Here is a 23,412-nt window from a genome sequence, read left to right on the forward strand (position 1 = left end):
GTAGATCTAAATACATATATGGAGTGTGTGTATGCTGTGCTGCATAGACACATACGTGTGTGTGTGTGTGTGTGTGTGTGTGTCTGTATATATGTATGTGTCTATGCATCACAGTGTACTTACATACACACACGCACACACAGTCCACTATGCTTTCTCGATACACCTATACAGATGTATACCATCCCTATACATTGGCATACATTAATGTTCAGTCTATACATGCACCAAACACGTACAGGGGGGTGTTGGAGAAAAAAAAAAAACTGGCTAGAAGTGAATACAGCACCAGTGTGTACAGGGTGTGAAGAGATAAACCAGTTGTCTTTGTCTTAAAGGGTTCTCTCTCAAAAAAAAAAAAAAAAAAAAAAAGCCTAGCACAGGAAATCTGGATTGGATAAGGAGCCGGACTTAACCCCTTCCTGACACAGCAATTTCCCCTTTCTGCGTTTTCATTTACTCCCCACCTTCCAAAAGCCTTAAAGGGGTTGTCCAGCTTTAGAAAAGAAATGTTATTGTTTGTTTAATAAAACATTGGACACTTTAACTCTTTTACATTTTCTGTATCAGTTCCTCACAGTTTGGTAGATCTCTGCTTGTTGTCATTCATTCTGTTACTTCTAGTGTATTTAGAAAAAAAAAAAAAAAAAATCAGTCCGTGGTCATGTGATGTACAGACAGGTACACGGCTCATTACCAGGCATCTGATTACTGTGCTGTGACTATGAGCCGTGTGCCTGTACACAGGAGGTGCTTTCAGTTTTAGGGTCTGTTCACTCAGAGTTTTTTGGCAGTGAATTTTGACGCAGAATCCGCCTCAAAATCCACTGCCAAAAACGGCTCCCATTGACTTCGCTTCTTATTTCTGCTAGCTGGTAAGCAAGATGCCCCTTTTTCCTGCAGACTCCACGGCTGTTTCAGCTGCAGCGGCGCGAGGCTCCCTCCCGTTTAGGTCCATTCATTTGGGCCTAATCCGGAGCAGAATGCTACGCAGAATGTTCAGACATGGAATGCAAATTTACAAAAACATGACTTTTTCCACTGCAACATGTGGCTGGGAGTAGCCACAATCCAATCCAGTTTGCAGGTAAAACCCAGCTTTTTTTGTTGCAGATTTTGCTGCGGTTTTTGGAGCCAAAGCCAGGAGTAGCTACAGAAGGAATGGGAAATATATAAGAAGCTTCTTACACTTCTCCCCTCTGCTCAATCCAGTTCTGGCTTTGGCTCAATGCTTGTCCACAACGTGGGGCCTTCACCTAGAAGGAAGGACCCCATTTTAGTTAACAGGGTCAGTCAGACTCAGTGTGTAACCACTTTTTCTGTGGTCTTGCCCTATCCATTGCTCTGATTTTCCAACAGACCAGAATTACAATTAGGCAATGCTAATGTGAACTTGGCCTGTGTGTCAAAGGCAAAAAAAATCATTAGTGTGAATAGGTCCTTAGAACTGGAAGGTGGTGCAGAGGTAAGAGGAGAGGTGACACATTAACGCCTCATGGCACAAATTTACTAATGAAAAAGCGCCAAAATTTTAGTGTATTTGGTGCCAAAAACCAACATGAAGATCTGTACTAGACTATACTTCCATACCCGATAAATAAAAGATGTACTTTTTTTTGTTCTTTAACAATAAGATCCTATGCGTGTCACTGTACGGTAATCTATATGTTGTAATGTGGACACTAATTAGAACCCATTCATCCAATAATGTGAACAGGGCCTAACTCGGAGCCATTTTCTCACACTACTAGAGCCAGCGACAGCTTTGTAGATCATTCTTCCACCCATATGAGCTATTAGGGAGTAACTGTATGTACTCGAGTATAAGCCGAATTTTTCAGCACAGTTTTTGTGCTGAAAAAGCCCCCCTCGGCCTATACTCGAGTCAAGCAAAAAAAGAAAAATAGATTTTTTTTTTTTTTTTTTTTTGGGGGGGGGGGGTTATGATCAGCAATAGTAATGTATAGAATCTCCCATAAAATAGTGGGGAAAAAAGAAGCTTTAAGAAAATATAATAAAAAAAATTAAATAAAAGTTCTAAATCCCTCCTTTCCCTAGAATACATATAAAAGTAGAAACTGTGACACACAAACACATTACTGTATATATATACTTGAGTATGAGCCGACCCGAATATAAGCCGACCCCCCTAATTTTAGCACAAAAAAAACTGGGAAAACTTATTGACTCGAGTATAAGCCGAGGGGGGGGGAAATGCAGCAGCTACTGGAAAATTTAAAATATAAAATGGTCGGAGTTTTTGGGTGCAGTAGATGCTGGGTGCTGGGGAGGGGGTGTTTTGGTTGTCTGTCTGCCCCTTCCCTGAGCTTGAGGACTGGGTTTTTCCTTCCCCCACTTGGAATTCAGTCTGGCTGACTATAGGGTATCTGCAGTGCTCCTATTAATCCCATCCCGACAGAACAGGAGCACTGCAGATCCCCTATATTCAGTAGACCGGGCACTGTCAGACACAGGGATACCTAATGTGTATGTGTGTCACAGTCATTTTCTACTTTTATATGTATTCTAGGGAAAGGAATGATTTAGAACTTTAACTTTTTTTTAAATCTCCTTTTTTTTTCTTTTGCACAATTTTATGGGAGATTCTATATATTGTGGCTGGTCATAGACCCCCCCCCCCCCCCTTCCTTAAAAAAAAAAAATATATTTTTTTTTGCTTACTTGAGTATAAGCCGAGGGGGGCTTTTTCAGCACAAAAACTGGGCTGAAAAATTCGGCTTATACTCGAGTATATACAGTAGGTATCCCTGTGTCTGACCTGCCCGGTCTACTGAATATAGGGGATCTGCAGTGCTCCTGTTCCGTCGGGAAGGGGTTAATAGGAGCACTGCAGATCCCCTATATTCAGCTAGACTGAATTCCGACCGGAGTCCTCAATCTCAGGGAAGGGGCAGACAGACAACCAAAACACCCCCTCCCCTTCCCCAGCATCTACTGCACCCAAAAACTCCGACCATTTTAATTTTTGAAATTTTCCAGTAGCTGCTGCATTTCCCCCCCCCCTCCCCCGGCTTATACTCGAGTGAATAAGTTTTCCCAGTTTTTTGTGGTAAAATTAGGGGTGGTCGGCTTATACTCGAGTATATACGGTAGGTTCTGTACATAAATCACATCCAAAACCTAGAGACACCAAGAAACCAGACAGCAGTCACTTAAAATGTTTAATTTATAAAAAAAAAAAAGAACCTAAAAATATTAAAATTATCTAAATGCACTGCAATCTTTACAAGACAGCATGCCGATTAATAGTCTTCAGCTCCCTTTGTAATAAGCTGCCAGCAGAAGAGAGAGTACTGATAAGTGTAAAGCGGTGCAGGCCCCCTACTGGTGTGCTGGAGTAAAGCAGAGACTGCGCCTGCAGAAAGGTTTTGCATTCCCTTTTTCCCCTCATTAAAATGCCCTGAAGATAGGAAGGGAACTGCCACTGACATCGTGATACCGTAGTATATAATCCTGGGACTCGGGAGGAGTGCACCTAGATCAAAAACATCTTTTCAAAGCAAGGGTTAAAAGGGTTTTTGCAACAGAAGGGAATGCCCTAAAATAATAAGTTCTTACCTGCTCCTGCAGCATGTCGCTTAGCTGTCATTTTTTACTTTGTTGCCGCAGTCATGTGACTTTTGCAGCCAATCACTGGGCTAAATGGTGATCCTTACATGTACAGGACCAGTGACTGGCTGCAGGACACGGCCACATAGTAAACAAGGACTGTTGGGACTATCCGACCAACTGCTCTAGACTGGTAGGGAGATTTTTTGTAGATATAGCATTTGCTAAATCCTGCACAATCCCTTTAATGGACGTCCTAGTAATTCTTATTGATTGTCACTATTGCATTGAAGTTTCTAAGTGACCAAGTGATACTTTATTGCTTTTACAAATTTTTGGAACTATTGGGTGCACCGACTGTCTGGTGGGGTTAAGTGTCAGACCCCCCACATGATCATCCATCCTATGACCCGTCACTGGATAACCCCTAAACCCAGTAAAATGTCAGAAAATGATTGACAATATGGCCATCATGGCCGCGGATACTGGATTAGTATTGGCTAATGCTAGCGCTCACATCTGTCCATTGGAACATAGTGGACCCCCAACTGACCCCACTAACTATAGCGGAATCCAATGGGTGCCCTTTTAAGCACGAAAAAGCGCTGAAAGTCCAACACCGATGTGAACCCAGTCTGGGCCGGCTGATTTTGATGGGACCGTGTGGCCATTTACTTTTTAGGAAATGTGCGGATGATATTCATTGAGCCTGTATGGGAAATTTAAAGATTGTTCACCATGTCCAATCCTTTAAGGGAAATAGGCCTCTGCCAGCAGTGTCCCAACGGGGGCTTCATCCCCCCTCCCCATTTAGAGGCCAAACAAGTGTTTGTGAGTATAGATAATGTATTAAACGTGCATGTCCAGCTAAGATTGTGGTGTCTATGGTGTGTGCCTCACCTCATAGGATTTTTCGTAACCCTCCACCTTCCTTACATGCTTATACCAGTGACCAGTAACCATTACTAGAGATGAGCGAGTACTGTTCGGATCAGCCGATCCGAACAGCACGCTCGCATAGAAATGAACGGACGTAGCCGGCACGCGGGGGGTTAAGCGGCTGTAGCGGAAGTACCAGGTGCATCCATTCATTTCTATGGAGCGTGCTGTTCGGGTCGGCTGATCCGAACAGTACTCGCTCATCTCTAACCATTACCCATCTACTTATTGCCACACAGAATACTGTAAAGCCATCTGGAGCAGAACGGTCTGCAGTAGTAAAATAAGGGGTGTGAGATGTGGTATAAGTAAGTGCACCCTGCACACAGCAATCCGGATCCTCACAGTGTAGAAGGCGCAGCAGTCTCCATGTCTGTATACATGGCCAAAGACAGCCTGCAGTCAGTGGATATGTACAGTCCATTATTCACAGTGCTTTTCAGATCTCACACACGCTATAAAAAAATAAAAATAAAAACAGAAAGCTCCTAAGCGCTAATGTCATGCCCTCAGCGATTGGTGGCGCCCCCTCCTGGTCTAAGAGTCTCTGAAAGGTTCGGTGGTTTTCTGCAGTCTCTGCACCACCACGGCGTTCTGCAGCCGAGCTTCCTGAATGGTGACCGTTTCATCCAAAAAGTCCTGCAGCGGGAAGGAGGTCGCCAAGGTGAAGGGGATCCGCTCTGATTTACAAGGGATGCCCTCTACAAAATTCCTGATGTCGCTGATCCTGGGGAGACAAGAGGGGACTCTTATTATTATAGTATAGGATAGAAGAATCAGTAATAGATACACAGTATAGGAATATTACAGGGCTACTCAGAACACAATACAATCCTACTAATATTTTGTGTGTTTGGATGTTTGTTCCTCAATCACGCAAAAACGGCCGAACAGATTTGAATGAGATTGTAACCTCGATTAAAATATACAGTGCTTCCCCGAAAATAAGACAGTGTCTTATATTAAATTGTCGTTCTAAATACAGGACCTGTCTTATTTTTGGGGACGTCTTATGACAACCGGCAGTCATGCCGACACTTCCTTAGCGGAGCACCAGCATGACTGCCGGTTGTAAGTAGTGTAGGGGAGGGGGGGGAGGTATCATACTTACCTTTCCCATCTTCATAGCAGCACTGGTGCCGCTGTTCATCCCGGCAGCAGATGTGGTGGGCGGGGCTTAGTGAGGCTTCCGGCGGTTGGGCTGGAGAGCCTCACTTCACTGACACAACAGCCGGCTGGATGCTGTGCTCTGTGTGCACAGTAAAGCCGGCTGCTGCCTCTGGGATGAGCTGGGAGAGTGAACGCCCCGCAGCGTATGCACAGCAGGCATCTCCCAGCTCATCCTCCAGCAGCAGGAACATTGGATACAACAGCAGAGGCAGCAGCCGGCTTTCCTGTGCACACGGAGCACATCACACAGTGTTCAGTAGCATGTCCACAGAACTGATAGGTGCGGGTCACAGAAGTGGAAACCACATCTATCTCTAGGACAGGGGTTCCCTGACCTCCACCCCTCCCAGTGAAGCGGTCGTACATGTGTGGCTCTCTCCATTCACATCTACAGACGTTTCCATTACCTGTGTGTAGTGTTAAATCTCTGAACGATCCTTTTGCCATCAGCGAGCCAGATCTTGAGGTTTGTCAGAGGTTCTTGGCCATTCAGCTCAACAGTCGGTAGAATGTTTTCATCCCCGTTTTCTGCTTTGGTAATGACTTTTGGTGTGGCACTGAAGGAAGGAATGACAGGACTTCACTTACTTGCCATACTCATTTACTATGTCACATTTAACCCATTCAGAATCACACTAAATAAGGGGATGGGAATCCTGGGTTCAAATGCCACCAGGAACAACATCTGCAAGGAGTTTGTATGTTCACGCCGTGTTTGCGTGGATTTCCTCCCATTCTACAAAGACATACTGATGGGGGGGAAAAAAAAAAAAAAAAAAAAGTACATTGTGATCCCTATATGGGGGTCACTATCTACATAAAAATAACTAAGGGGATGGGTGGATTACAGTACAAAAAAGGTAATCAAACTTTGGGCTGCACAGTTGGAAAAAAAGATAGCTAGGGGGCGATCTCATTACAATGTACAAATATATCAATGGTCAGTACAGAGATCTTTCCAATGAGCTCTTTATACCCAGGCCTGTAACAGTGACAAGGGGGCATCATCTACATCTAGAGGAAGAAAGGTTGTACCGTAGTCATAGGCGGGGTTCTTTACAGTAAGAGCAGTGACACTACTGAACGCCCTGCCATGTGAGGTGGTGATGTCTGATAACTTGTACAAGATGGGCCAGGTTAGGGGCCACATGGTGGCTCAGTGGTTAGCACTGTAGCCTTGCAGCGCTGGAGTCCTGGTGTTCAAATCCCACCAAGGGCAAAAAACCATCTGCAAGGAGTTTGTATGTTCTCCCCGTGTTTGCATGGATTTCCATCCCATATTCCAAAGACATACTGGTAGGGGAAAAAATGTACATTGTGAGCTCTATGTGGGGTTCACAATCTACATTTAAAGAGGACCTTTCACCATTTTTCCCAAAGGCAATTTTATATACTGCCGGAAAGCTGACAGTGCGCTGAGTTCAGCGCACTGTCGGCTTTCCCGATCTGTGCCCGGTGTGAAGAGCTTACGGTCCGGTACCGTAGCTCTTCTATGGTCAGAAGGGCGTTTCTGACAGTTAGCCAGGAACGTCCTCCCTCTGCTCACACAGCTCGTCCATAGACGAGCATTATCAGGAGCGGGAGGGGGCGTTCCTCCCCGCTCCACAGCACAGCGCGATAGGCGCCGCGAGGCAGAAGGACGTCTCTGGCTAATGGTCAGAAACGCCCTTCTGACCATAGAAGAGCTACGGTACCGGACCGTAAGCTCTTCACACCGGGCCCACATCGGGAAAGCCGACAGTGTGCTGAACTCAGCGCACTGTCAGCTTTCCGGCAGTATATAAAACTGCCTGTGGGAAAAGTGGTGAAAGGTCCTCTTTAAAAAAAAAAAAAAGATGGGCCAGGTTACGAGAAGTAGAAATTTTTGGAACAGGATGTAGAACCCAAAAATTGCCATATTTGGAGTTCCAAATTAATTTGTCCCCTTTGATGGGACGATCAATGTCGACCTTATTGAGTTTTTGCCTTCCTTTGGATCAGCTTGGTGGTTTTATAGGTTGGACTTGATGGACTTGTCTCCTTATTCAGCCTCATCTATTAATCTACTTTTTTTTTCTCACCCCACCATTCTGGAACAAATAAAGTTTTTACTTCTGCATTAACACAGCAATACAGATTCTTGTTTTTGGCAAGACGAGTTGGAGTTTCTACACACCTCAAGAAGCGATCCTAGGAGAACCTTTATCTCCAAAAGAGTCTCAGCAGGAATGACCACAAGTGGGACCTTACCTCGTACAGGGCCTTGGTCAGGACTGATCACAGCACTGAGGGGGTTAACCATTGTAATTGGATTTCTTTCTGGTGCCAGGAATTGTGGAAGAAGTCTGGTTGTGTATTACAGCCATCCTCCTACAGTGCCCACACAGGCACCTTGACATAAAAGTAATTCAGGGTGCACAAACTATCTTTAGTAGTCAAGGTGCAAGAAACGATCCTCTAGAAGGATCGTGTACATAGTCACATCACTAGAAGCAGATCTGTCTTGGACAAACATAAAATGATCTCTGTAGTGTAGAGACCTGATATCAAAGTCACATGACCACACACGTATGACATCACCAGTACAATTCCCACATATGAAAGCAGACATGTGCAATAAACTATGAGCGATCCCCATAGACAGCAGTGCAGCTTTAGGGTGCATTCACACTACGTAACGCTGGGCGTGTATGAGAGCCGTACACGCCGGCATTACAGCAGACTGCCGAACACTTCCCATTCACTTCAATGGGAGCGCTCGTAAACGCCGCTGTTACGAGCGCTCCCATTGAAGTGAATGGGAAGTGTTCGGCAGTCTGCTGTAACGCCGGCGTGTACGGCTCTCATACACGCCCGGCGTTACGTAGTGTGAATGCACCCTTATACAGTCCTCACCTGCCTAGCCGGTGACCCTGCCCGGAGAATGGATCCACATACTTCTTTCTTACTGAATACTCTTCACTTTTTCTGTCTTCAACATTCACTGACAATTCCTTCTTTGCAAATGTCTTGTGCAACTCTGGGGGGAGCTCTCTGGTGTGGAAGGATAGAAGACAATATTAACCTTGTGCAAGATAATAACAATGGCAACAACATATAAAAGACTGATCGATGTAGACCAAAGTATGGGCACATGTACGGTAAATCCTAGTCCAAGTGTATGCCACACACCTTCTGCCATCTCTTGGCACATAGCACCACTATAGGGAATCTAAACATGGGCCCAGGGCACTAGACTTGTTCCCATGAACTGATGCTATAGTATCTCGTGTCTGCACAATCTGCTGCAGAAGCCAACCATACAGCTCCTATTACTATACCCAGGATGAAAAGTAACTAATTACAGAGACCCCCTTTATTATGACCAAGGTAGAACCTATAGGCACCTTTATACATGGTTCAAGGTGTGCACTGCCCTAGGACACGCTTACCCTTTCCTCATGGAGTCCATGAACTGACGATTTGCAGAATCTGTATAATCCCTGAGTTGACCGTCATTGATTGTAAACCCATTCTTCCACATCTTTATCACGACCTCTGCCTGAAATAAAACACCATTGGAAATTTATTGCAGCATATATCCACTTAAGGCTCAGGCCCCGCATAGTGAGCTGCAGCCAAAAAGCGCTGGCGGAAAAGACCTTGATGGAAACAGATCAGTTATTTCTGCAGTGTTTTTCACAAAACGTCCACAGAGGTTTTATCCCTATTATGCCTATACAGAAAACGCCAGTGTTTCTGTAGGTATAATTGACATGCTGCGATTTACAAACATGCGACAATGTTTGAAATTGCGGCATTTCCGTTGCAGATATTTTTCTGCAATCTGTAAATGGAATTAGCCAAAATCCCATCCACTTTGTAGGTACTGCAAAACAAGACATTCTCACCCTAATATCCCCATTCCCACCTGACGTACCTCATCTTCCGGAGAAGCGTTTAGGACGCCTGCGTCTTCTGCTTCTTCAAACAAGCTGTTTACAAAGGAGTCGCACCGTTTCCGCTCGCTGCTCCTCCTCGCCATCTTCAGAGCTCTGAAACCACGTAAGTGAAACATTAGGATTTGGACAAGTAGCGATCAAGGCGCAGGTATGAGAACTGATCTAGAAATCTCCTTCCACAATATTGAGTTTCTATTAGTATCACACATCCAGTCATTGCATCAGATTGGAAGACGTGGCCTCCATATACAGCCGCACCACACCAGGACAATCACATAACTCCACATGACGCGTTGTGTTGTCATCATTGTATAAGGAGCCGCCCACAATACTGACCCCATTACATAATATCCAGCCGTCCCAATATAGCACATAGGAGACAAGTAAAACCCGAGGAGGACACTCCCGTACCTGTCCTGAGGCTTCATGGAGTCAGTCTTGTCAGCTTCCCTCATCTCCGCACCGCTTCATTCTTCTGCAAGAGAGAAATCGGAATAATAAGTTGGACTAGATCTAGCGGCCCCGAGAACAGATTAATTTCCAATACACCCCCCTCACATAAGCCGGCAGCCTTACCGCACGGTGAGTTGAAAAGGTTACGGTTGCGCTCAAAAAAAATACTTTTTGGAATAAGTTTTTATGACGACCTTTGCTTCTTTTGGCATCTACACATTTCATGTTATACACCTACATAGCAAGCTGCAGGCTGCCATCCACTGGAAATTGCAGCAGACTCGCTGACCGTCTCCAGCCCTCTTCTACTGAAAGCTTTAACTTTTCGTATCCTGTCTGATCGCTGCGGATCCGGGAAAGATTATAAGAATGGGGGTCCTGCGCCTCCCATTTGAAAGCAGTGGTCACACATGCAGACTTCTGCGTCACAACCCTCTATAGAAATGCCGAAACCTTCTCTTTGGCAGTCTCATCGCGATTAAAGGCGGCTTCCAGGACTTATTAATTGATGACCTATCCTTAGGATTGTTCAGCAATTACAGATTGGCACGGGTCTGACATCCGGGATTTTGGCCGATCACCTCTTTGAAGAGGCTGCAGCATTCTCATGAGCGCTGCAGCTTCTGCAGTATTAACCATTTGTACAGCGGCTGTGTTTGGTATCACTGTCCAGTCGATTCACTTGAATGGGACTGAGCTGCAATCAGATCATGTGACCATTAAATGCAATAGCACATGGCCTGTTAAGCATATACGGCGCACATTGCTATACACTTTGAACACCAAGTGTTGCCATACTATGTAAGGAAACCAAAGGTAATGGATACTAATGATCTATGTACAGGATCCATCACCAGCATCAGATTGTGGCGTTCCTGGATCCCACACAGATCAGCTGATTCGGTGCATGCATCTTCCAGCAGACAAATCAGCTGACTGGTGCAGCATCCAGGACCCTTGGGTCTCGGACATCCCCTTTAAGACTTCCTTATACTCTGCTGCAGTAAACCCAAGGCACTGTGTACTAAGCAGAGCCTGATCCTCTGCACAGGTATTTATAGTCACACAGCCACCAGATGGCAGCGGCGCGAGTCACATGACAATGACACACTAGTGACAGACGGCAAGGAAATGCTGAGTTAAAGGCCGCCGAGATTACATGGGGATCCAATGACTGTACATCTATATACACACACAGACGCTGTATACACTGTCCTGGATAATGCACACCCCGCCATCATAGTGCCCTATAATTATACCAATACCAGCCTGGTATCTGGGCATGTACCAAATCCACACAGACAAGCCAGGCTCCCCCAGGGACTATAAGTGGCGATGCCAGCAGCCCGGGCAGATCATTTACTGTATATATAGATAGAATCAGGGCAGTCACACCAGCGGGCACACATCCAGTTCTTAGATTTGACCTCTAAGTAAAGGGGTTTCCTGAGACTTATGTAGTGACCGCACCCTATTGCGTCAATATAAAGGAACGTTACAGGTCCAACCAGTTTTTAGATTTTATTAAACACTTGAATAGTCCTAAACCCCGAAGCCAATGATAAAAGCCAACAAGACGTACAAGGGCTCTCTCAGGATGTCGGGCTGCAGCATTTTTGCATTCTGCAGCTAACTCAGGGGTTAATGTGCTGCTGACCTGCTCCATCTTCAGCTGGGGGCTCACAGAAGGGGTGGAGCTTTGCACAGGGGTGTGGCTTGATAATCTTTTGTCTGACTGCAAACGAGGGGAGGCTCCTGCTGCAGCCAGTTGTTACAGGACTATTTGTATTTGAAGAAGACGTCTGCCTATCGCTGCTCCACTGATTCTGGCACAGTTGGAATTTTTTCTCTAGCCCCCACCATTCCTGAGCAATCAATGCTGTTAGTCTTGGTGCCTGACATACTATTTAGGCTCTGTACTGTCAGGAGGGCGGTGTCAGGCAGGAGCAGACAAGGGGTGTGATTCTGAGCGCTGACATTGGCTGCCTCTGATTGGGGCTTTGAGCCACGACCCCCTGCCTGACACCACCCACTTGACCTTAGAGAACTGAACTAACAGCACTGATTGCTCGAGGGTGGTGGGGGCTGGAGAGAATAATCCAACTGTGCTGGAATCAGTGGAGTGGTGACTATTAACAGATGCTAAGAACTAGAATTAGTGGAGGTGGTGAAAGGTCCTCTTATGCTGGGGCCCCACGTTGCAAAGTACCTTGCAAAGTGGATGGGATTCTGTGGATTCTATCCACGTTGCAAAAAAAAAATAAAAAATCTGCAAAAGAAGTGGAGCAATTTTTAAATTTGTAAATTATAGCAAGTCAATTATACCTACAGCATTTTCTGTATAGGGGCATAAAAATCGCAATGCGTTTCTGCCGCGGGCTTTATGGTGTGGGGCCTTAGCCTGTGTTTTTTCTATTTGTGTGACAGTCACTCTGGTGTTGGGGCGGAATAGTTACAATCAGTCCTGACAACCTATAGGTATGTGCTAGCACCTAAAACTGTCCCGGCGATCCCTGCAGTAGTCATGGAGGTCCCTGCAGTAGTCATGGAGGTCCCTGCAGTAGTCATGGAGGTTCCTGTAACTTGAAGTATTAGACCATGCTGATCCTTTGCATCACACGTTACCAAAGGGTGCTCATATGTCTACTGGAGAAGCTGAGCCTGGATACTCAAAGGGGTCGATGTCGGTCATTAGTTAGGCCTTCTTTATTTTTTGTTTTCCTGGTCTTATGACATAACCTGATCCCTCTAAATCCCTCTGCGAGTCACATACGTCACTCACATTGCCTGCTGCAGGAGTCACTGGACGTAGCCAGCACATGTTGTAAGTCACCACTGATCAGTGGCAGCAGTCATATGAATGGTATGTGATGTCATCGCTACAGGACTAGCAGGGACTAGAGTAATGACACTGCAGCCAGTGGAGGATTCAATGGGCGAGTATTTTAGACGAAGTCTCAAAATTCCAGACAACCCCTTTAATAGTCGAGTATTTACTGGAGTATTTACTGTCTATGACCAGCACGGCCTACAGCCAATTATTATTATTGTTCACCCTGGCAACGAGCAGTGATTCACTGGAGTGGAAGGACGATGCAAGAAGTGTCATCACCCGGAAAAACAAACCCTGCAACCTGCGCACCATGTGAAGGACACAGCACGCCGACACTGTAACACACCTGATAGCTATATAAGCAGATAAAGGACAGTGATAGTCACCGAAGAGGGTCATAAAGGGAAAAACTGTTACAAGTCAGCGCCACCTACAGGGCGAGGGCTGCAGTGGAGAGTGTCCTGTGACCCCTTCCCTGGATCAGCTTAGAAATAAGTCAGAAAGTAGAGATATATGGCGGCCTGTAAATTTATCTACTACAGGACTATGCGCCATCTTAGCAGAAGAGGTGCAAATGGAGAAGTGCGAAAAATGATGAGGAACCACCGGCAGCCGTCCTGGCACTGGGGTGACACACACTGGGCGTCATATGCCAGAAAATAGTAGGACTGACCTATGTACTGAACAATTCACCTCTGAATCTGAGGCTCTCCCAATCACATGACGTCACAAGGGTCTACCCATTACAGGACATCACGTGGTAAAACCAGCCTTCAGGTGACATCACAGTTTAGTAAACATGACGTCAGGCTGACAATCTACAGACAGCCACACTCTCAGCAAGGCCCACTACAGCTAAAGTCTACGGTAGATTCTACTTGTACCGACATCACATCAACAACAAAGGCTTTGCAGCACACTTGACGTCACAAGTATTTACCACGCATGACGTCACCACGGGGGTCCTCATTCCACCCTTGCACACCCGCACCGCTCTACAGCGCCCCTCACAGACGTGTTTGTAGCGCCCCGGTGACCCGAGCCCACTCTGCGCACTCACCATTGTCACCGCAGCCGCAGCGCTCGGCACAGAGCAGCTCCCATCTCGCCGCAGCTGCTAAATACCGGAAGTGACGTCTGTTCCTGGCATTCCTTCGGGTGCTCTCGCGAGGTGACGCCGCGGTGAGGATGCATCCGCCATGTTTAGTGTGGGAATTGTCCCTCCATGCCAGGAGAAGGTGCTGCCATGTATAATGTACATGGAGAGAATACAGTGCAGCTGGAAACGAAGTCTAAACCTCCAAGATACCTTTAACAATATAGATATGTGCCCATGCTTTACTAATGCAGTACAGTGTAATTGGCTGCCATGCAATTTCTAGGGCTACTCAGTGACTCCTATGGCTTCACTAAAGATCGCCATGTTACTCTGTGACCCCTTCACCACCTTTAGTGAGTGCAACCCTGAATGTGAAGGAACTTCTAGTTGCACTAAAAAATGCAGCAGTCCAAGATCTTTTTGCAACTAGACATACCTCCCAACCGTCCCGGATTCTGTGCGACAGTTCGGGATTGTGAGTTTTGTCTCACAGTCCCACTCAGCAGGAGGTATGTCCCGGATTCAACTCATCTGTGTCCCCAGGATTCAGATGAGTTGACTCTCCCATGCACTCCAGCCCCAGGTTGCTGTAGGGACGATGTGATGACGTCACTTACATTGCGCCTACAGCTCCTAGAACACTCTGGGAAAAAGAGACTGCCGACAGAGGAGCAGGGGAGCGAGGAGAGGGTGGTATCAGTGTTTTGTATGTTAAACTTTTTGTGTGCAAATTGAGGTGGAACATGAAACTAGGGGAAAATGATGGGTGGACATTAAACTGGAAGCTGATGAAGGAGGGACACGAAAAGGGGTAAATAGAGAGGGGATATGAAATTGGTGGCAGATGAAGGGGGGCACTAAACTGATGGCAGATGAAGGGTGGCATTAAACTGGTGGCAAATAAAGGGGAAGGACATTAAACTGATGGCAGATGAAGGGGGGCATTAAACTGGTGGCAAATGGTGGGGGTGAGGACATTAAATAGGGGGATATTAAGAGGGACATTAAACTGGGGACAGCTGGGGGAGAACATTAAAAAATGGGGGTCACTGGAGGGAGACATTAAGCTGGGGGCTATTTGAAATGGACATTAAAGGGGTTGTCCCATCACAAGGATCCTATCTATACTGCTTGTTAATGTGGATGTAAGACTTTTCCTAAATACACTGCTTCAGCAAAACTGCTTTGATTGTCCACTAAATATGGTCATTGGGACCATATGGTCATTGAGACCCCTGATGATCCCTTGTACCTTCAGTTGTGCGGGTGCATTTCCACTCAGTTTATCTCTATGGGGCTGCTGGAGCTAGCTGAACACCATATTCTAAGGGGGGGAATTTATTATTCATTTACGCCACATATCTGGTGTAGAAAACGGTCGGAAACCTTGGATATATGATTGCTTAAATTGTCACAAGTTGTATGCTTACACCTCCTGCACCTCTTTCATGCATGCAAAAGTGGCCAGGGAGTTGCACTACATTTAATAATACTGACGGCAGTTTACTATTGCAAATTAGCAGTGAAATGTACATTGGTGGATATTTCCGAACTGATGCATGGCCTGTATTTATGAAGAGATGCATGCCTCCTCGTAAATGAGACGGTTGTTCCACTAGGGCAGGGGATGTGTGTTGCTCTTCTCTATGCAGTTAAAAAAAATCTGTATTTTGATGCCATTTTGGCTTCCCGTAGGCCAATGTGGTACCATGTCAGATATATATGCTCATAAAGCGAAGTAGTTGATGTATTACAAGGAATTTATCCCATAATCTACCAGTGGACTCCCTATTCAAGCTGCAGGAGTGATGGAGTATCAGCTTCTATGTGGCCCCTTCTTATCTTTGTTGACTTCTTACTGTCCTGGGCATTTGGATGACAGCTGTGTTGTCATTGTGCATGCATCAGAATTTTTAGGTGGGCAGAATTTCATTAATACAGCACCATGGCATTCCCAAGCAATTTTACTATATTTTTTTTCTAGGGAGCCCCATTGAACATATTAGTATTATACTGCCACCACACAGTTATGAATAATGCTGCTATAGAGTACCCAAATAATACCAACTGTATGATATGAATATTAAATAAACCTATGAGAATGTCTAAATTTTGCACACTGTGAGCACATAAGTGTGCAGGTTATTATTTCCTATAATGACAATATTCTCTTCTGGAGACACTGCCAGAATCCTGAACGGTTTAAATTTCCATTCAGGCATACAGGAAAGTGATGTATTAAGGGCCAATAGTCTCTTGGGCTCAGAATAAGATTGGGCTAGACAGGGCCTTTATCAGTGGCGTAACTAGGAATGGTCCCCGTGGCAAACTTTTGACATGCCCCATCCCCCAACCGATGCCAAAGACCCCGACTGACCAAACACCCCCCCCCCCCCGCATTCCTGCGCACACTATTATGCCCCATAGTGTCCCCTGCACACAGTATTATGCCCCATAGTGGACCCTGCTCAAAGTATTATACCCCATAGGACCCCTTCGTCCAGTATTATGCCCCATTGTAGGCACCCACGAACAATTATTATACTCTAGGGTCTTTTCAAACCCCAGAGTATAATAATCAGAGACCCAGGAGGGATACAAACATAAAAAACACTGTTACTTCCCCTCTATTGGCGGCCATCTTCAATGACGTCTGGGATGTCACGTGACCCGGGGGGCCTGCTTCGCAACACATAAAGATGCAGGCCTCAGTCATTTGACGTCAGGGACGTCACACAAGTAGGCCTGAAGCCTGGAAGAGGTAAGTAATAGAGATGAGCGAACACTATTTGAAACAGCCGTTCCGAATAGCACGCTCCCATAGAAATGAATTGACGTAGCCGGCACGTGGGGGGTTAAGTGGCCGGCCGCCGGCAAAGTCAGCGTGCCGGCCACTTCCATTAATTTCTATGGGAGCGTGCTATTCGAAACAGCTGTTTCAAATAGTGTTCGCTCATCTCTACTAATAAACACAGTTTTTTTTTTATGTTCCCTCACCTCTCCTAGGCGTCTGATCATTATACTCGGGGGTCTGAGAAGACCCCTGAGTATAATAATAGTGTTTGTGGGGCCCGTGGCGTCACTTACCGATCCCAACCCCTGCCAGGATTGGTAAGTAAATAGGTCTTCCTGAACGGAATACCGAACGCAGATGTGAACCAGGCCTTACAGATTTATAGGTTCTGGTAAATCTGAAGCCATAAACTTCTATCCATTGTACAGTCCATAAGATGTCTCGTTGAGTCAAATTGACTTCTTTGTGGGTCCAGAAATAAGATTTTTCATGGACCTCAGTAAAAGCTCACCATGATCCATAGGTCCTATATGACTGATCAGTAGCTAAATCTGCAGAGTGCAATGTATCACCACTTGCTGTATCTAAGCGTTTCTTCACCATGAGACGGACAAAGACCCAGATCAAAGATGAATTCCACCCTAAACCTTAATATTCTGACTAGAGATGAGCGAACACTGTTCGGATCAGCCGATCCGAACAGCACGCACCCATAGAAATGAATGGAAGCACCTGTGACACTGACTTTGCCGGCCGGTGTCACAGGTGCTTCCATTCATTTCTATGGGTGCGTGCTGTTCGGATCGGCTGATCCGAACAGTGTTTGCTCATCTCTAATTCTGACCATGGGACTGTTGCTTGTTGCCCCACCTTTCACCTGACACTCACTGCCCTGGGCACATGAGCTGCCATCTCCATTTAGCTACACCCCTTCACAATCCCTCAATCTATTTCATATTGTTAATTTCTCTTACCTTGCTTTAGTATATCTGGAGGTATCTCCAGATACATATGAAATACCAGTCTTCAAAAATCTGCCCCACCGAGTCTGGCGCTAATCGGCAAGTAAAGCCTTAGCATTGGCTTTCCACCCCTGGATGCAGTGTCAGGACATGGAGAGGAATCTGCGGTCTCAAGTTCCTCTTCATTTTCCGCCATGTGAATGTCCCCTTACTGTAATGAACCTTTCCCCCATGTGTCCATCACATGACCAGGACAGACTGTTATCCCCTTGAAGTAATTAATGAAGGTTCCTATTATATGACAGCTAGCAGAGATGTTGTCTCTAGAGATTTCAGGATCGATTTTAAAATCCGATTTCTGATCATTTTCCAGCCGATCCCGATCGTGAAATTTGCTCGATTGCCGATCGGGATCCGATCTTTCCTGATCCCTCAACTCTATTCAATGCTTTTTATTGGAAAAGTCACTTTTAGGTTTGAGCCGATCTTGAGATTTCAAAATCCGATTTCCGATCATTTTCCAGCTGATCCCGATCGTGAAATTTGCTCGATTGCGATCCGATCTTTTCCTATCCCAATCGCTCAACCCTAGTTGTCTCACATTTTAGAAGTGCACATTTTTGTTATTTGTCCTAAAAAATGATCATGAAGTAAACGGTAACATGTAGAAGCTGTTTAATGTCCCTTTCTGATCTGGCAGCTAACTATATGCCATCTGGAGAGAGATGCCGGCTGCCGCTGGGGAATTACATAATCTGCTTCCCTTAACTTTAAGCATGAATAATTCCAGGACTTGTAATATAGCGATTCCTGAATTCACTGAGTGGAAAAGATCACTGAATAAAATACATTAAATTCAAGGCACAATTAAGCAGAGAATGTTTTAACCCCTTCCCGATATCCGCCGAATCTCAGTTATTTATATATGGCGGGCGATCAGGAGCCAGGTCTATGCTTTATTATACCCTCTATTAGGCATTAAGGTCCGCGGCACCTCGGTTAAAGCTGACCGAGGTGACATGTTAGCGAGATCCAGGGCCAGTGTCCCATTGCCATGACAGCCGGGAGCCTTCCCAGTACATTGTACAGAATATTAAATGGCGCCATTATGAAGAATGATTTGTCCTTCAAACATTCAGCCCTCTTATGGCTCTGTGAACGGAAACACAAAAAACTTACGGAGTTTGGAAGGTGGGGAGTCAAAAAAGTATTTTGCAAAAAATTCCTGGGGTTAATGTTATTACCAGCGACTATGACTATGTCAGGCACCATCTTACTATATAAATGTAGCACATATGGCTATGAGACTATGTTCTCCTTACTCCATTCACTCCTCCGTGCAGGACTTTTCTCTCTGTTGATTTTTGCCGGTTTCTACAGGGGAATCTGCAGAAACTCAGACTAATATCCAGGCCTGCAGGGGACGCCAGTGTATGTTACGCCAGATTCACACTAAGGTTTGTCTCTCCATCATTCAGGTCTGCATGGAGACCCAAAACACAGAGAGTCCATCCGCTAAAAAAGTGGTTATCTGTGGACCCCGAAGACTGTGCAGGACTTTCCTCTCTGCCAATTTTAGACGGCTCTCTAACCTTAGTAACAAAGCTTCATAAGTGCAGGCAATGTATTGATAAGCTTTGTTACTCCCCAGATTACCCTTTAAGGCTAAGGCCCCATGGGCCGTAATCGCAGCGCTAAAGAGCTGCGGAAAGAACCGCGGCGTGAACGCACTGCGGTTCTTTCCGCAGCGCTTTCAACAGAAAGTTTGCTGAGTTTTCCTCCGCAGACTTTCTGTTACAATTATATCTATGGGAAAGCCGCCGACGTTTCCGTAGATATAATTGTCATGCTGTGATTTGCAAAGCCGCAATGGCTAAGGCCAGGGCCCCACAAGACGTAAACGCCGCGATTTGCCCGCAGTGGAGAAAAATTGCGTTGTTTTACAGTGCAAGCAAAGTGGATGGGATTCATGCGAATCCCATGCCCACTTTGCGGAAAAAAACGCAGTGCGGACATGCTGCAATTTGCAAAGCCGTTGCGACTTTGCAAATCGCAGCATGTCAATTATATCTACGGAAGCTTTCCCATAGATATCATGTTAAGAGAAAGTCCGTGGAGGAAAACTCAGTGAACTTTCTCTTAAAAGCGCTACGTTCACGTAGCGGTAAAGCGCTGTTATTACGGCCCGTGGGACCTTAGCCTTAAGGACCACACAACAGAAATGTATGGTACATGGTCCTAGGAGTTAAACACAAGTTACTGTAAATGTACTTGGATACAATGTGACAGGAGCATCGCTGTGTTTGACAAATGCACCCCCTCCCCCAAAGGCATGCTATAACTGCTGGGTTTTAGCAGACACAGATTAGCTTTGCAAATGTCTAATGTCACCGTGGGTTTCTCCTAGTACATGAGGCTATGGAATGCCTTAGTTACTGTGAAAAAATCCCTTTAAATCCTGGAAAGAGACCTGGAACAAGCAGTGACATTAGGAATGCTGAGAGGCATGTGACCTAGCGTGGTAGTGAAATCGGGACCGCTGGTTGGTTAATACTACGATTGTGTGTGTTATGTATGTGTTGTGTGGACCCAACCGATTGTGTGTGTTATGTAAGTGTTGTGTGGACCCAACCAGTCAGAGACAGGGGCACAAATCCTGTAGCAAAGCGGTTTATTTAAGAAAAACAGCAAAATAAATAAACCTTTACGTTAGGCACAAACATTAGCAAAATTAAATACAGCCTTAACTTCAGGCAAAATAACGTCAAACAAAATCCTGCTTTTTTGAGTGCTAGCTAAGTCGAAAATACTAACTGAACGTGTGGCTTACTACCAACCACATGAATCAACCAAAAAAAAACAGTGTACCGTATCACAAGGTTCTCAGTGTCAGGACAGATCCAGCCTCTTCCTCTATTCCTAAAATCTGCCCTGAAATGCAGGCTCTGTAACCTTTTATGAGCCAGGAACAAGCCTTAGGACCCACAGCTGGGGCTAATACCTATTCCAGACAGACTGGACCACACATAAGTCAGGAATCTGGGACTGATATAGCCGGACTGCAGTACTTTGCCTTTCACCTTCTCACAGTTTATACAGTCCTATGAAAAAGTTTGGGCACCCCTATTAATCTGAATCATTTTTAGTTCTAAATATTTTGGTGTTTGCAACAGCCATTTCAGTTTGATATATCTAATAACTGATGGACACAGTAATATTTCAGGATTGAAATGAGGTTTATTGTACTAACAGAAAATGTGCAATATGCATTAAACCAAAATTTGACCGGTGCAAAAGTATGGGCACCCTTATCATTTTATTGATTTGAATACTCCTAACTACTTTTTACTGACTTACTGAAGCACAAAATTGGTTTTGTAACCTCAGTGAGCTTTGAACTTCATAACCAGATGTATCCAGTCATAAGAAAAGGTATTTAAGGTGGCCAATTGCAAGTTGTTCTACTATTTGAATCTCCTCTGAAGAGTGGCATCATGGGCTACTCAAAACAACTCTCAAATGATCTGAAAACAAAGATTGTTCAACATAGTTGTTCAGCGGAAGGATACAAAAAGCTGTCTCAGAGATTTAACCTGTCAGTTTCCACTGTGAGGAACATAGTAAGGAAATGGAAGACCACAGGGACAGTTCTTGTTAAGCCCAGAAGTGGCAGGCCAAGAAAAATATCAGAAAGGCAGAGAAGAAGAATGGTGAGAACAGTCAAGGACAATCCACAGACCACCTCCAAAGAGCTGCAGCATCATCTTGCTGCAGATGGTGTCACTGTGCATCGGTCAACTATACAGCGCACTTTGCACAAGGAGAAGCTGTATGGGAGAGTGATGAGAAAGAAGCCGTTTCTGCACGTACGCCACAAATAGAGTTGCCTGAGGTATGAAAAAGCACATTTGGACAAGGCAGCTTCATTTTGGAAACAAAAATTGAGTTGTTTGGTTATAAAAAAAAGGCGTTATGCATGGCGTCCAAAAAGAAACAGCATTCCAAGAAAAACACATGCTACCCACTGTAAAATTTGGTGGAGGTTCCATCATGCTTTGGGGCTGTGTGGCCAATGCCGGCATTGGGAATCTTGTTAAAGTTGAGAGTCGCATGGATTCCACTCAGTATCAGCAGATTCTTGAGAATAATGTTCAAGAATCAGTGACGAAGTTGAAGTTACGCCGGGGATGGATATTTCAGCAAGACAATGATCCAAAACACCGCTCCAAATCCTCAGGCATTCATGCAGAGGAACAATTACAATGTTCTGGAATGGCCATCCCAGTCCCCAGACCTGAATATCATTGAACATCTGTGGGATGATTTGAAGCGGGCTGTCCATGCTCGGCGACCATCTAACTTAACTGAACTTGAATTGTTTGTCCAAAATACCTTTATCCAGGATCCAGGAACTGATTAAAAGCTACAGGAAGCGACTAGAGGCTGTTATCTTTGCAAAAGGAGGATCTACTAAATATTAATGTCACTTTTCTGTTGAGGTGCCCATACTTTTGCACCGGTCAAATTTTGGTTTAATGCATATTGCGCATTTTCTGTTAGTACAATAAACCTCATTTCAATCCTGAAATATTACTGTGTCCATCAGTTATTAGATATATCAAACTGAAATGGCTGTTGCAAATACCAAAATATTTAGAACTAAAAATGATTAAGATTAATAGGGGTGCCCAAACTTTTTCATAGGACTGTATATACTGTATGTCCAGACCTCACTAAGAGGCTTTAAAGGAGTTGTCTGGGGAGTTTAGATTAAGTTGCCTCATCCAGCAGACTTTTGATAAGGGACATGGGGGTTCCTAGCTTGGTTCCGATTTCTGGGTTACGAGATCAGAACCAGTGTTCTGAACCCCAAGTCGCTCCCCACCCCTGGATTTCTCTGCCCCCTTCCTCCTCCTCTGATAGTCAGCCCCAATAACTCAGGTAGCTATCAGTGAGATCAGGGGATAGGGCATTGCGAGCCGGGGTCAGAATGTTGGTTTCAATCACATGACCTGGGTGTCGGAGTCAGTTCGTAACCCCCAGGTCCATCATCAAGTCTGCTGCATCATCATTATTGTGGGGGCACCAGAAGAGGACATAATACTGTGGGGGCATCAGGAGAGGACATAATACTGTGGGGGCCCCGGAAGAGGACACAATACTGTGGGGGCACTGGAAGAGGACACAATACTGTGGGGGCACCGGAAGAGGACATAATACTGTGGGGGCACTGGAAGAGGACACAATTCTGTGAGGGGCACCGGAAGAGGACACAATACTATGGGGGCACCAGGACAGGACGTAATACTGTGGGGGCACCAGGACAGGACATAATACTGTGGGGACACCGGAAGAGGACATAATACTGTGGGGGCACCAGGAGAGGACATAGTGGGGGCAGCTGGAAAGAGACATTGAACTCTGGGGGGGGGGACTTGGGGGGGCGCAACTGGAGACATTAGACTGTGGGGCGACTGGAGGGGGAACTTTATACTGTGGTGGTGACTGGAGGGGGACATTAACCTGTGGGGGACAGATGGAGGGGACATAATGTGGGGAATAAAATGTCAGAGTGATTCCTGGGGCATTATACTGTGTGGATGGGAATGGTAAGAGGCTAGATGGTAGTAGGTGGGGGAGATTTGCCGCAGTACGCATAGTCCTCTGACAGT

General features: G+C 45.5%; 1 protein-coding gene across 1 annotated transcript; it reads right to left on the bottom strand.

The window, feature by feature from the left end:
* Positions 1–3,909: 3,909 nt before the first annotated feature.
* UBXN2A (UBX domain protein 2A) lies at positions 3,910–14,015 on the bottom strand. Its single transcript, XM_075269203.1, has 7 exons — positions 13,946–14,015; positions 10,011–10,074; positions 9,578–9,692; positions 9,090–9,199; positions 8,554–8,691; positions 6,087–6,236; positions 3,910–5,236 (listed from the first exon to the last, which is right to left on the bottom strand). The coding sequence occupies exons 2-7, from the start codon at positions 10,052–10,054 to the stop codon at positions 5,047–5,049; spliced, it is 747 nt and encodes a 248-aa protein (XP_075125304.1). The 5' UTR covers positions 10,055–10,074; positions 13,946–14,015; the 3' UTR covers positions 3,910–5,046.
* Positions 14,016–23,412: the final 9,397 nt, after the last annotated feature.

Source organism: Leptodactylus fuscus, chromosome 3 (genome assembly GCF_031893055.1).
Source record: "Leptodactylus fuscus isolate aLepFus1 chromosome 3, aLepFus1.hap2, whole genome shotgun sequence".
Taxonomy (NCBI): Eukaryota; Metazoa; Chordata; class Amphibia; order Anura; family Leptodactylidae; genus Leptodactylus; species Leptodactylus fuscus.

Bases quoted from the DNA above. Each gene is read 5' to 3' on its own strand.
- UBXN2A (XM_075269203.1), bottom strand. From the start codon at position 10,054: ATGAGGGAAGCTGACAAGACTGACTCCATGAAGCCTCAGGACAG. The intron at 9,693-10,010 runs GTACGGGAGTGT...ACGTGGTTTCAG, and splicing joins TCCATGAAGCCTCAGGACAG to AGCTCTGAAGATGGCGAGGA. The intron at 8,692-9,089 runs GTAAGCGTGTCC...CTTCCACACCAG, and splicing joins ATGGACTCCATGAGGAAAGG to AGAGCTCCCCCCAGAGTTGC.